Source organism: Limulus polyphemus, unplaced genomic scaffold (genome assembly GCF_000517525.1).
Source record: "Limulus polyphemus unplaced genomic scaffold, Limulus_polyphemus-2.1.2 Scaffold4401, whole genome shotgun sequence".
In the NCBI taxonomy this organism is placed as follows: Eukaryota; Metazoa; Arthropoda; class Merostomata; order Xiphosura; family Limulidae; genus Limulus; species Limulus polyphemus.
The window spans coordinates 27,403-42,176 of NW_013670011.1; the positions used below are offsets into that span (position 1 = coordinate 27,403).

The 14,774-nt window shown below is 31.5% G+C and overlaps 2 protein-coding genes across 2 annotated transcripts in view; one reads left to right on the forward strand and one right to left on the reverse strand.

The window, feature by feature from the left end:
* LOC106471087 (vesicle-trafficking protein SEC22b-like) overlaps positions 1–10,120 on the forward strand; it is a 19,234-nt gene extending 9,114 nt beyond the window's left edge. The window contains exons 3-5 of the mRNA XM_013931675.2: positions 4,196–4,356; positions 5,759–5,905; positions 9,318–10,120. Of these exons, the coding sequence (XP_013787129.1) occupies positions 4,196–4,356; positions 5,759–5,905; positions 9,318–9,466 (457 nt within the window). The 3' untranslated portion in view covers positions 9,467–10,120. The remainder of the gene's footprint in view (positions 1–4,195; positions 4,357–5,758; positions 5,906–9,317) is intronic.
* Positions 10,121–13,655: 3,535 nt separating this feature from the next.
* LOC106471086 (protein obstructor-E-like) overlaps positions 13,656–14,774 on the reverse strand; it is a 14,443-nt gene continuing 13,324 nt past the window's right edge. The window contains exon 5 of the mRNA XM_022399708.1: positions 13,656–14,595. Within this exon, the coding sequence (XP_022255416.1) occupies positions 14,535–14,595 (61 nt within the window). The 3' untranslated portion in view covers positions 13,656–14,534. The remainder of the gene's footprint in view (positions 14,596–14,774) is intronic.

The window sequence follows — 14,774 nt, forward strand, 5'->3', positions numbered from 1 at the left end:
TCATCTTGTATTAGAAGTAGTTAAGTATTATTTAATAGGTAATTAGATAGTAGTCGTGTCATCATCTTGATTGAAGTGTTAAGTATTATTAATAGAATTAGATAGTGTCAGTGCATCATCTTGATTGAAGTGTTTAAGATTATTAATAGAATTGATAGTGTCAGTGCATCATCTTGATTGAAGTGTTTAAGATTATTAATAGAATTGATAGTGTCAGTGCATCATCTTGATTCAAGTGTTTAAGAGTATTAATAGAATTGATAGTGTCGGTGCATCATCTTTCTTATTTAGTGGTGAGAAATAAAAGACAAGGGAACACAAATATAGGGTGAAACCTCATTAGTGCTAATGTAAACAATCTTGGTGATTTTTCTTGTAGACAAATCTTCACAATTGGAAGTTTGGCCAGTAATCTTTACGTTCCTGTTCCAAATCTGAACAGCTTCTTATAACAAACACTTTCTTTCTTTTACATACATCATCTAGTGATCTGTACGTGACTCCGCAAGTGAAGTAAGGGTCCCGAGAGTGAAGTAGGGGTCACTGAGAACAGTAAATAAAGTTATAATTACTGACCATAAATATTCTTAATGGTAGGGATGTACATATAAACTATAACAGACATTGAGAGGTCACCCAATGGTTTACGCTACAGTCATGTCAAGGCATAGTGCTCCGTAACGCGATATTTATTAAAACGGCTAAGAAGCTTCAAAATAAAAATTTTAAAAATCAGCTTAAAAGCAAACTGTGATTATATTCTTCTTTTGAAAGTGATTTGTTGTACATTTGACCGATACTGATTATTTTGATCATTCAAATTGTATAATTATCATTGACGTGTAAAATAACAAGTGTATTGAACAATCAGTTGTTTTTACCAGTTGCATGTCCAACTTTACATTTATCCATCAATAACTCATGCTATTAATAGAGTGTTCATTGTGACTGATTTGATTATCTATATTTATTGATAATCTGGAAGATCTGATTCATAACAAATGTGTTTGGGTTAACGAAGGGGTTGAAGTTAGCTAAGATTTTTCTGACAGGATGGTTAAACTCTGGAATGGGTTGACTTCAGATGTGGTAGATTTAGTTAATTGAAGGGAGTTCAAGGGAAAGCTTGATAAATATTCAAATGAAATTTGAAATTTTTTAGTGTCAATAAGCATTGCAGTGGTGGGTCCACGGAGTAGAGCTAACAGAATTCCTAGGTTTTCTGGAATTCCCTACTAGCGTAGTACGATATATAATATTTGTAATTATTAACTTCATCGAGGATAAACATTTCATGTTCAAAAGGTACTGTAGTGCACTATTTTAAATCTAAAATTCAAAAAGTTCTAGGAAAATATGCCCCTGAATTCACCATCATATTCCGCTGATGGTTTCTTCTTGTTTTTTGAAACAACAACCTGTTCTTATTTCTAAATGGTACCCCCCCCTGGCATTTATATACTGAGTATGTAGTGAAATGTAAAAAAATATGTCATTGGTTTTGTATGTGTTAAATATGTTTTAGAATTCACCAACTAGAGTCAAACACTAAAAAACTACTTATTAGGGCAAGTCAGGCTAATGTCATTGTTACCTGTAAGGGTTGACAACAGCATGGGTAGAGTTTTAACATGGAATTTTATACTTGGTCCTTTTCCGAGTTTCTTTGGTGATTTTACACTACTTTATGTATGTACTTAGATTATACTAGAGGTTAACATTTCATGACTATATCATGTACGTTTTGAAACAGACGTGTGCATTGTTTTTTTTTCATGCATCAGTTGTAATCTGTATGTCATTACTCATTTAGTTTCACTAGTTTCAGAAATGAGGTTAACATTTCATGACTATATCATGTACGTTTTGAAACAGACGTGTGCATTGTTTTTTCATGCATCACTTGTAATCTGTATGTCATTACTCATTTAGTTTCACTAGTTTCGTAAATTAGGTTAACATTTCATGACTATATCATGTACGTTTTGAAACAGACGTGTGCATTGTTTTTTTTTCATGATTCTGTTGTAATCTGTATGTCATTACTCATTTAGTTTCACTAGTTTCGTAAATGAGGTTAACATTTCATGACCATATCATGTACGTTTTGAAACAGACGTGTGCATTGTTTTTTTTCATGCATCAGTTGTAATCTGTATGTCATTACTCATTTAGTTTCACTAGTTTTGTAAATATGCACATTTACATAACTGCTATAGAAACATGATTTTATCCTCATTATAATCGTGTCAGGTGTTACATTGAATACGATTATCTTCTACTAAAAATCTGCCGATTTTAATGTTGTTGGTGTTACGATAATCTGTACATTAAATGAAGATATTATTCCTGTGAAATAATGTCTTGTGATAGTTCTTCTGTACGGGTGTTAGGACTTTTGATTCAAGAGTTTATGACCCAGGAAACATGGCAGTTTATGTTACATCTCAACAGTCCCTTCTTGATGATGTCTCTCCACTAACTTCATACATTTTTTGGAACCATATTTTTGTGCAGACTGTTGCTTTTATCTCTGTCAAATATTTTGATTACCAAGAGATATCAGTTTCACAGATGTTTAATGACAGTTTAATTTTTTTGAAATAATATTTTTGTAATAGTAGTAGTTTGTAGAAATAGTTACCATAGCTTAGAATTTCATTGCGATGTTTACAAAATGTACAAGTTGTTGAACATAATTTCAAGTGTTGGATTTCAGTTGTTTCAAATGTTTAATCCAATTTCCAGTTATAATTGAAAAATAAGTTCCTTATTACTGCTCCCTACAGAGAACACTGTATAATAAGTCATCAATTCAGCCCTATTATGTATTAACTCATTGGTTCCCATTAAATCATCAATGGTTATCTGACTTGTGACACAAAAATTTTGATCTTTATTACTAATTGAGCATAAAGAACACCTAAATCTTTTGTTATAGTCAAACAAAACTTTATTGAAACGATAACATGGACAGAAAATACTTGTATTTCAGAAATTAATATAAATGTTAAGGTTTTGTTATTAATCTCCATTATTCATATCTATAATTTCTAAAACAAAGTATTGTATCTTCCTGTTTTTTCTGTCTAATTATTGCCAGATATCCTGAAAGTAACATAATCTAATTGGGTAATAATACATTAAAATTATATGTAGTTTCTTTCGTTATGAACATAGTGATTCTTAATTTACCCTTGTTATTCCCTATTGTTTAAGGATAACCCAATTCAACTTGACAATTATAGATTCTTAAATTACCCTCGTTGTGTCCTATTGTTTAAAGATAACACAATTCAACTTGATAATTATAGATTCTTAAATTACCCTTGTTGTGTCCTATTGTTTAAGGATAACCCAATTCAACTTGACAATTATAGATTCTTAAATTACCCTCGTTGTGTCCTATTGTTTAAAGATAACACAATTCAACTTGATAATTATAGATTCTTAAATTACCCTTGTTGTGTCCTGTTGTTTAAGGATAACCCAATTCAACTTGACAATTATAGATTCTTAAATTACCCTCATTGTGTCTTATTGTTTAAAGATAACCCAATTCAACTTGACAATTATAGATTCTTAAATTACCCTTGTTGTTTCCTATTGTTTAAGGATAACCCAATTCAACTGAACAATTATAGATTCTTAAATTACTCTTGTTGTGTCCTGTTGTTTAAGGATAACCCAATTCAACTTGACAGTTATAGATTCTTAAATTACCCTTGTTGTGTCCTATTGTTTAAGGATAACCCAATTCAACATGACAATTATAGATTCTTAAATTACTCTTGTTGTGTCCTATTGTTTAAGGATAACCCAATTCAACTTGACAGTTATAGATTCTTAAATTACCCTTATTGTATCCTATTGTTTAAGGATAACCCAATTCAACTTGACAACTATAAACTTGTCTTTCTCAGTTCAGTAAGATTATTTAATCAGTATACTTGTGCATAAAGTTATTTGTAGAATTAAGTTTTTTTTAAGTCCCGATTTATTGAGAAACTTTTAAACTATAACCAGCTTAATAATTAAAACAACTTTTTGGAACTGCTGAAAGTACGCTTTCGTGAAACTGAAAATTCAAGAAATCCCTGTTTAGCTACAGGCTGCTAGCAAACATGGCTACAATGTGTGTGGTTGAGCTTATGCTTTCTTTTATGTGTTTTTTTTTTAATTTGTGTAATTCCAGTTACTTCATCGATGGTGAAGTTTGCTACTTAGCCCTGTGTGAGAAGTCATTTTCAAAACGACTAGCCTTTGCTTACTTGGACGACCTTCATAATGAATTCAGTTCCCAGTATGGTAATAGAGTTGCAACTGTATCTCGACCGTATAGCTTCATTGAGTTTGGTTGGTACCTTTAAGTGTCTTAATATATTGTTTAAAAAGTATATAAAATTTAATGTAGTTTTTGCTCGTTGCAAAAATATCCACGAAAGAAAGGTTAAATTCCATGATAAGATTTGTCTTACAACAGTAGAAGATTTCAAACATGTAAAACAAAGGTTTTACAATTTAAAGTTAACCCGAAGAACAGATGAATGTAAGAAGAAATTAAATGAAACCATATGGTTATTTACAAGCATTGTTGTAAAATATTTATTTGTTATTTCTGAAAGAAAGATCACTGATGAGTAAGCACGAACAATATGATCCGGTTCTTAGAACATCACAACTGGATCAGTTAATGGTAAAAGTATTGCAAGATTACGTAGGTTACCACTGAAAATACTGTGATTTATCAGAAATACTTTTCTTTAATGATATATTTCCAATACTTTACACCTAAACATTAAAGTAATGATTTTTTTAAGAATATTTTAGCTAATTGCCGTACGAAATCTTCCTGTGTATAAAACGAAGCTTGGTTATTAATGTCATTTTAGAGCAGTAGCATCAGCTTGTGCTCAGTCAAAACATGTTGCAAACAAATACATATAATTTAATTGTAGTGCTTACGAAATTGTCTATGTTAATTTTTCTATCGCGTGAAATATAAATTATCATACACTGCTTGTCTCCATGTTTAAAAAATAAAACTAAAAAAACTGTTAATCAGTACAGTCAATATTTTACCGATCAGAGGCTTTTGTTACTGAACGCCTGACACAGCAGAATTGTTCAAATTAGTGATTATAATTATAATAACCATGCTTTTGCTCCTGATTTATTGTTTTCCAAAACTCATAACTTCATCCCTCAGATACATATATTCAGAAGTCTAAGAAGTCCTTTATGGTAAAAGTATTGCAAGATTACGTAGGTTACCACTGAAAATACTGTGATTTATCAGAAATACTTTTCTTTAATGATATATTTCCAATACTTTACACCTAAACATTAAAGTAATGATTTTTTTAAGAATATTTTAGCTAATTGCCGTACGAAATCTTCCTGTGTATAAAACGAAGCTTGGTTATTAATGTCATTTTAGAGCAGTAGCATCAGCTTGTGCTCAGTCAAAACATGTTGCAAACAAATACATATAATTTAATTGTAGTGCTTACGAAATTGTCTATGTTAATTTTTCTATCGCGTGAAATATAAATTATCATACACTGCTTGTCTCCATGTTTAAAAAAATAAAACTAAAAAAACTGTTAATCAGTACAGTCAATATTTTACCGATCAGAGGCTTTTGTTACTGAACGCCTGACACAGCAGAATTGTTCAAATTAGTGATTATAATTATAATAACCATGCTTTTGCTCCTGATTTATTGTTTTCCAAAACTCATAACTTCATCCCTCAGATACATATATTCAGAAGTCTAAGAAGTCCTTTATGGATTCTAGAAGTAGAAGGAACCTTTCTACTCTAAACACTGAACTTCAGGATGTACAGAAGATAATGGTTCAGAACATTGATGATGTGTTACAGAGAGGATCTACTTTATCAGGTAAGTTCATGTAGCTGTAACTCCATATATGGATTTGATACCTGTGATTGTTTTCCTAACAGACGTACAGGTTCTCGTATATTTCAGGACAACACAGTAATCAGCCAAGATTGTATTGGTTTAGGCTGTATTTGTATAAATACAGCCTCAACCAATACACATTAGCGTAACAGGTTTTTCACCGACAGCCCCATCATCAATAAACATTTTTTGTGAAGTTTATTGTATAATAAACTTCACAAAAAATATTTATTGATGATGGGGCTGTCGGTGAAAAACCTTTTACGCTAATGGTTATGCTAAGAATGGTTGAGGTAGAAGTAGCATATATTAGTCACGAGAAAATGAAGTTATCAAAAAGACAAAATTTCTAAAGTTCTTGTGAGTGTGTTGTTGCTAATTTCAGTTTTATAGACTATTTAGATCCCCTTGATTTATTACTTTGATTCTAAGCAGACATAAAAGTATTTTTTTCTTAAAACTTGCAGACTATCAATTCACAGATCTGAAGATGTGAGCATTATTTTTTATGCATTTTTGTTTCTTCTCACATTTTAAAACTATTTGATGCTCTTGTAAACAGTATATTCAATTGTAAACAGGCATGAGAAGCAAACAACTTCATAGTTCTGAATGAATAAGCATTAACTTTCTCATTGCTGTATGATTCATTTAAAGTTTTAATTGACAATTGATTTTATTGACTCGAAAGAGAGAGTGATTTACAGAGAGGGTTTGATAAATAAACAAAAGTTTCAGACAGTGTTTTAAACACATTTCCACTCAAGAAAAGAGTTGCTTGCACTTGTAGAATATCAAAGATGCTTTGAGATAATCACACATTAATCATATCTATACTGGTTAAAGTAAAGCATTCCAAAGGTCCGTCCTAGTCTCGTTACTATTTGTTACAGATTTGTGATTTGAGAAATTTTATATGTTGCGAATATTTTCACTTCCAAACATAGAGTGAATTATTATTCTTAAATTTGATTTCTCTCATCGCTACAGTAAAACTAGTGACCCACCATGTGTGATCTAGTGTGGTAGCTTGCTGGGCTGCTGATCAGAAGGTCCAGGGAATGAAGTGCAATATGCACTTTCAGCTGTACAGAGCTATAACATGACACTCAATCCCGCTACTCAATTAAAAGTAACTGTGTTGATGGTGGGACTGCTAACTGGTTACCTTCCCTGTGGTCAGCAGCTCTAAATTAAGAATGACTATTTCTGAAACTTGAGGATCTATGACCTGGCTATTTGATCAAAGTGTTCAAGTTCAATGCCAAAAACTGTGATTTCATGTGGAAATTTTTAAGTGCTATCAGTGACATTTTATCAGAAGGATTGCTAATTTTTTCCCAACATAATTTATGATCTGGCTTACTGCAGGCTAAGCATACATCTCAGCTCTCATGCTGTTGCCATTGTTTATGTTATGTTATTTTTTAATATAATGTAACAAGCTGAGAAATGGAGGCTTTACACGATCACTTGCACAGGATATTATTGACTTAGCCAATAAACTTTAGGTTATTTCAAAGAAAATATTTAAAATAAAAAATAACTTTATTTAATAGTAAAATTTATTTTGCATCATTGAAAGAAATTTTGAGCTCAAGTACTAGCTATGTTAGCAGTATCAGTTTTTGTTGTTGTTTTTCTTTCGTATTCGTGCATTAGTTAAAGATATGTATACTTATTAAAAACCAGTTTTTAACTATTTTGTTTTCAGTTGTAATTGACTAGGTGGAATAATTATGTTTTTTTGAATCATCTAATTCATAACGCTTCTTCTTAAATTTGTTACATCACTTATGCTTGTTATCATTTGGTTTCAAAACCTAAAAAAATATTTTTAGATTGATTCAACTGATTTACAGCTTCCAAGTTTTAGATGTTAGGAGTGAAATATCTAGCACAAACCATGCCAAAATATTATTATACACTTACTCTTATTTTCTCCCTTTTAATAATTGCTAATATAGTTCTATCCTATTGATGCTGTAGTCGTTTGACCCACTCCAGGATCGAAAAGACTGGCTTTCTGGTTTGTCGTTTTTTTTTTCTGAATGATGAGCAGTTTGACTCTATAAAATAATGATCATCGATAATATAATGTAGTGTTACATAATCCTTACTAAAGTTGTGGCGATAAGTGATTTGGCAAGTTTTCAGGAAACATTATAAGTCTTTTGTACAGAAAAAATCAGAATTTCTAACAAAGTATTTTTGCCAATGATTCGATAAAGGAAGATGAGTATTGAGTACTACATGTTGTCTTAATTTATTTTATCAAAAACATTACACTTACAGTAATGTAACAAATTAACAATAACAAAATAGATAGACAGATATTAACGTGTTTTTATTTTACTTCTCTTGCCAGCTGTCAGTTAGTTGATCAAACCTGAGTATTTGAAAAAAGCACTGTAAAGTGTGAAGTACTTAAATAAGACAATGTTAGTAATATTGATAATAAATTACAGACAAGACTATCAAACTTTGTAACAAACCAGTGGTAAAACTTCTGTATCTAGATACGTATCGTATTGCAGCATCAATTATGTATCGTATTGACTACTATGATGAGATACGCACGCCTAGCTCTTACGTGTTGCACCTTAGTGCTTAAGTGTTGTATCATAAATAAACTTAATTCTGTTCAATCTGGACAGTTATTGACAAAACAATTTGCTAATATAAATAGCATCTTTATGTATCATATCCCAGCCGGCCTGAACAGACCAGATTTTGGGCAAAAGGCCTTGCCAGCAATGGATATAGCAGTTATTGTGCGGGCTTTATTTTTGCTGGTAAGCTCTTATTAATAACATGTCTTGAAATTAGTGTCTTTTTGATATTGCATTACCAGGTAGTTGTAGTAGAAACACACTTTAAAGAGAATGTTGTATTCGTGTACAAGTCAGTGTAATGAAATATTGAATGGGAATTTTAGTTTTAGTATCCGCTTTATATTATTAACTTTTCTTCCTCTGCTCAGATGTCAAGCACTCTTTGTATATATGTTAAATATGTTATACTATATGAGGAAGTACAACAAACCCTGCAGATAAAGCACCTTTCAATACACTTACTAAATCTGACTGAATGAGCATTAATGAATATAATTGCTTAACCAGAATGATGTTTCTTGTTTAGACCTCTCATCCATTTAGAAATAGCTAGATGTGGCCTAGTAGTTAGCAGGCACAGACTGAGAATCCCAGGATTCATGGTTTGTACCTCATTCATGCAAAGAGACACTCCACACATTGAGATCGTGGGTGTGCTTTAAGATCATTTCCTCATTCTTTTTTTTGTTATCAGGAATTATAACGCTTTGCCATTTCGTCAAAAAAGAATTTTATTATGCTGGGCTTAAATTGTTATTACTGTTTTATTTTTCCAGACTTAGATACCAAAAGTAGCAACCTAGCAGTGCTTTCCCAAAAATACAAGAAAGATGCCCATTACTTGAACCTACGGTCAACCTATGCTAAAGTTGCTGCAGCTGCCGTCATTGTCTTTGTTTTCTTTATTTATTTCTGGGTTCTGTAAGTGCTCAAATGCCTTACATTTCAGGAAATGTAACTAGAGGAATCATATACATCAACCCTGTACAATATGAACAAACACAGATATTTTACTCTTTATCTAAACATAAATTTGGTGGAGGACAGTAGTTTAAATTTTAAAAAATATACTTAAAAAATATTTCTGATACGTGCCTAAAAATATTTTTAAAATATTCATTTTTTTTTTCAACAAAAAAAAAAATATATATATATATATATATAATCAATAATACTTCATTTAGGCATCATGGCTAATGTTTATATACTAAATATACTTAATTATCAAATATTGAAAGAGAAAAAAAATAGAATTGGAGTCATTTGAATTTTAAGTTATTGTTTTGGGTTTTTTTTTGTTTTCAAAAAATATTAACTATGGCTTAAATAATATTTTGACTCATTTGCTTGTCCAGTTTTTTGGGCAAGCATAAAATTTGACTTACATTGAAGACAATCTAAGTCATTTAATGGTTTAAGTCCTGATTAATTGACTTGCTTTAAAAACTGTTATTGCCACAACTTGTATTATATTTGTGATGTGTGATATTAAAATGTTATTACTCGTTTTAAAATCTTTGTCTTGGTATTGTTATGTACAAACTTATGTTTATAAATAAAGTTACCTATAATTACAGTACGTATTAGTTCTTACTGAAGATCTACTGTGCTTCCATTATCTATATATAAAGTACAAAAATTTGTGTATCTGTCTGTCTGTCTTTTATCTAACTACTCCTATGTCATTGGGCCAATCACAACCAAACTTTGTGGGGTGGTAGTTTGGATCAAGGGACGCGTTGATGGGTGGTTCAAACCCCCCCCCCCCCCCACTTATTGCTGATATCGAGCATTTATTATCCTTTGATATTAGTTAATAACTACATTCACAGATGGCGCCACTTCCTTACACCTTAAAATATAGATATACATAAAATTTTCTATAACACAACGTGGAGGAAGGCACATAGACAGCTTATATATCTTAGAGAGTGAGCTAGCACTCTCTGTGTAAAAATGTAATGAAAATATTGGCCACCCCTATTGCAATACTACATTAACCTACCTGAAGTTTCTACTCCAGTATAAGATTGACATGAAGAGTCGTTTTTGAATTATACAAACTTCCTACTTTGACCCATGACCTTTCAACTTCAGCGTGTAAGACACTTCTGTGGCCCATGATCGTCTATTAATTAATCATATGAAACACTGTAGGAGGATATTAATAGCTGGGTGTTGAAACACCCCTACTGCCACTACTTTGGCCACTATCACTTCCAGCAAAGTCACCCTGACCATAGAATAGTGTATACCATGTTTTAAGTGTATTCATATTGAGTTCTTAAAGCTTATACAAATCTTATGGTGAGGTAATAATGAATACTGTAATACTATGCTATGTTATAAAAACATTTTGTGAAACTTAAGACTTTTTCTGTTGTTTATCATAGCATCCGTTTACACATTTTTTTTTTAAGTTCATAACCTGGACAAAGGACGGGTAGCTCACTTTTGCTTACATGAAGTATATGATGCTGTCATTTGTTTCTAGAGCTGTCAAAGTATTGGTGATGAGACACCACTGTTACTATAATCCTCCTATTATATTCAGGATTTAGGTATGTCTGTTACGTTATGGGTCATATTGACCGGGTGCAATTTCAAACATACTGAAATGATATTGTTTTTACATAACTTTTATTTTGAATATTAGAAGTTAATGTAAACTCTCATTGTAATAAACATAAAGAGGAGGGTTACTTTTAAAACACTTTGAAATATCCAAACTGATATCAACTGTTCTGAATACCATATCTGAGCTCTTTACTTCTGATAGCATTTGGAAAAAGTCAATGCTCGAACTGTAGACATTTACAAAAAGTTGATAATAATAATAAAAACATTTATTGTAATACTTTGAGAGTGAATGATCATTTTATCGATGTGATAATTGTTGTTAAGACTGTCAGAATAGGTAGCCCCCAGTGACACAGTGGTATGTCTGCGGGCTTACAACGCTAGAAACCAGGTTTGGATACACATGGTGGGCAGAGCACAGATAGCCCATTGTGTAGCTTTGTGCTTAACCAGAAACAGACAAACAGAACGGGTAATATTTCTAGGGATCCTTTATTTATGTTTGGAATATATATACGAAGTGTTTACGGTACTATTTTGATCGATTTTAGTTTCATGTGTTTTAAGTAAGTTATTGTAATGCATTTTTCTGCAGATAATAAATTTCTAATAAAAATAGAACTATATGAAAGGTGCTATTTGCTTCCTGTTTTTAACTTACGTAATTCTTTTAGTTGGTTATTCACTAATTAAAAGCTTCTTTCAAGAAACTTCAGTAATATATTCGTAACTATAATCTGTATTTCTAGTACGAACCGTGCTGTTGACAACTCTCAAAGTAATGTGTAAATGTTGATTTGTTATGTTACAAATATTTTTTATAACTTTGTTATGATAATTTTATTATTCATGTAACAACTTTTTTCTGCGCGACACCATTGTTTCTAAAAAACACGAGAGAGACAACACATTTTCATTAATAAACATTTTGTGTACAGGCTGTCTTTAAAAGGTTGCACACATTTCCCAAGATACTGACTTTAAGATAAAGATGTATAGTAAAGTAAGTACTGGTCGAAAATCCATCATATTTTGTTCCATCTCATCAGTTCGGCCTAAACCAAGATTCAAGATTGTGTCCACAATATATATGTAATCTCTTGTTCTAATGCAATGCTGTTTTGTCAAGCCTGTCACCCATGGGCAACATTTAAAAATATCTAAACATTTTTTTCTGCAGTCAGAATTTGATATTTCTGAGGTGTTTCTTCCACCCTATTTTGCATGAAGTACTGGAAAAGTGTCCTACTAAACAGATGAATTAGCCATGTAGGATCATTATTCTGGGCACTGCGCTTTGCAGACGTAATATTGCTGGATTCCTTGGCTGTCGAGACATATTATGATATAAGCCCCCGTATCCAGTTATACATACCAGTCTTATGGATTTTATTAGAAAAATATTTTATACAGTTCCAAAAACTGAACTTGTCAGTGTGTTTGTGAAGTGGTCTCAGGAGGTAAGTTAAAACATGAGAGGGCATACAGACATATGTGACGTTTATGACAAGCTTTTTTAATATAACGCTTTGTCAGACCAGTCGAAGTTAATAATTCTGTATCTTAACGTGTTGTTAGTTTCGCTGGTATGGAAAATATTATTCAGATCTACTGTTAGAAACTAGATGTTCATCCTTCACTCTAAGAATTTGAAAGATCGTTTACTAGCAATAAGGTGCGTAGGCGTTAATGAATATATATAATTTTATGTTTTACCGTGTACATAAAGTGTTGTTTTTTTATGTTAAAAATATTTAAAAGAAAACTTAAAACAACTGATAAGACCAAATGGGGAAACGTAATTCATTATATCTTCAGGTGCTTCGCCCAAATATGCCTTTCATCATTGAATACAAGTTAAAATAAACAAACTGATTTTGGAGAATACAGGCAAGTACTATGCCCTTAATTTTTTATTATTTTTTTGTCAGAAGACAACAGTAAAAACCAAATATATTGTGTATCATAAGGGCCTTGAATCAGGAAAGTATTGTTGTTTACAAGAACCTTTCAAAAATACACATTTCATAATGTTCAAATATACATATTTACTTTGAAAATACAGGTAAGTATATGACCAGTACTGGGGGGTAATAGATCCCCTCAAAAATTCTATTGGCAGGATTTATAACACTCGTAAATAACAGCCATTAAAATGATAAGTAATACAAGATGTTTATATAGGGCTTGTACGAAGGCCCATTAAGTCTATATTTATTGACTTTGATGGTGTAATTTCAAATATTGCTGTTAGAAAGCTTTAGTTGATAAACTAAAGAAAAACATTCAATATTCATAGTTTTAATGTGGTATAGGATTGTTTATTTTTGATCAGTTCTGTTCTTAGTTGTTGTTTTTATATTTCTTATAAAACTGGTCTAAACTTCATGGGTCCTCATTATAATTCTCTCCAATGGGGCCACAGAAAACCTGGCACTGGCTCTGGGCAAGTATATTCTTTTTAGAACTCTAGGTGAATGAAAATAAAAATAAATATCACAAAAAGTTTGAAATAAGGAATACTTTATTCGTGCTTCTTTCATCACTGGCTCAGCTGTAAATCTGAGGGCCTATATCGCTAAAAATCGGGTTTTGATACCTGCTTAACGGCAAACAAACAAAGCTCTATTCATCACCCCAAATAACCATACATATTTTATTTTTGTTCCAGTAAAAAAATAACCCACACGAGACTTAAACTAGGGAACCTTTATTCATTATTTACAGACGGCTTACGAAAATCCGAACAAGTTGGAATAAGTTTAAAAAGCAGTAGACACAAGACATTAACCCTTACTTTTAACGCGTTAGCAGACTCATGGACAGAACATTAATTAAGTAGAACAGAATAATTAATGCTGTTATAAAAGCTGAAACCGAAAAAAGGAAACATCTGATAAGGTGAAATAGAAAGGTAATTGATGTTGATGTGTGTTTATTACATCAGTAGTTGGAACACTTAAACAATACATACAATTTGGAAACAAATTGGAGGCACACCAAATGAGGAAAGTGTACGTAACTTCAACCTCACGTGAACTATTAAACGTAAGTATTCATTTCAGATTTAATTTTTTAATTTACGAATGTGATTGTTGAAATTAAATTATTAAATGTTAATACCTCGTGCTTGGTTCTTTATTAGAAATAAGAGCAGTGCCAAGTCACTAACTAAAAGAACCTTAATCTTAAACGCAAGGTTCTAAAGAAACAGTAAGCTCCTTGGTAAGTTGCTCTTTTCTTCATCGTGGGAGCTTTGTACTGGCCCGATGTTGTAGAAGGAAGGTCAAGAACAAGAAAGATGATATATATTTATCTCATTTTATACATCATGATCTAAAAATATAACGTTAATTAGTTTATTTAACAGACGAGTGGTGTTTTTTTATGTTCTTCGTTGATCTGGTAAATCTTTAACTTTGAAGTTTTTCCAACGTCTTGGCGTCGATATCAAGGTCTGCGTAGTACTTTTCACTGTAAATAAAGAAAAAAAAGTATAATTATCAAATAAAGGGGGCGCTGAAAGCAAAGCTACATTCGTGAAGCAGGGAACTCTTTCACTGCGCAATTAATTTTTAGGCTGATAAAAGTATCAGTTTGATCCTTTGTATTACTTTTTCAATATTGAAAGAAACTTTATTTTCTATATTTGA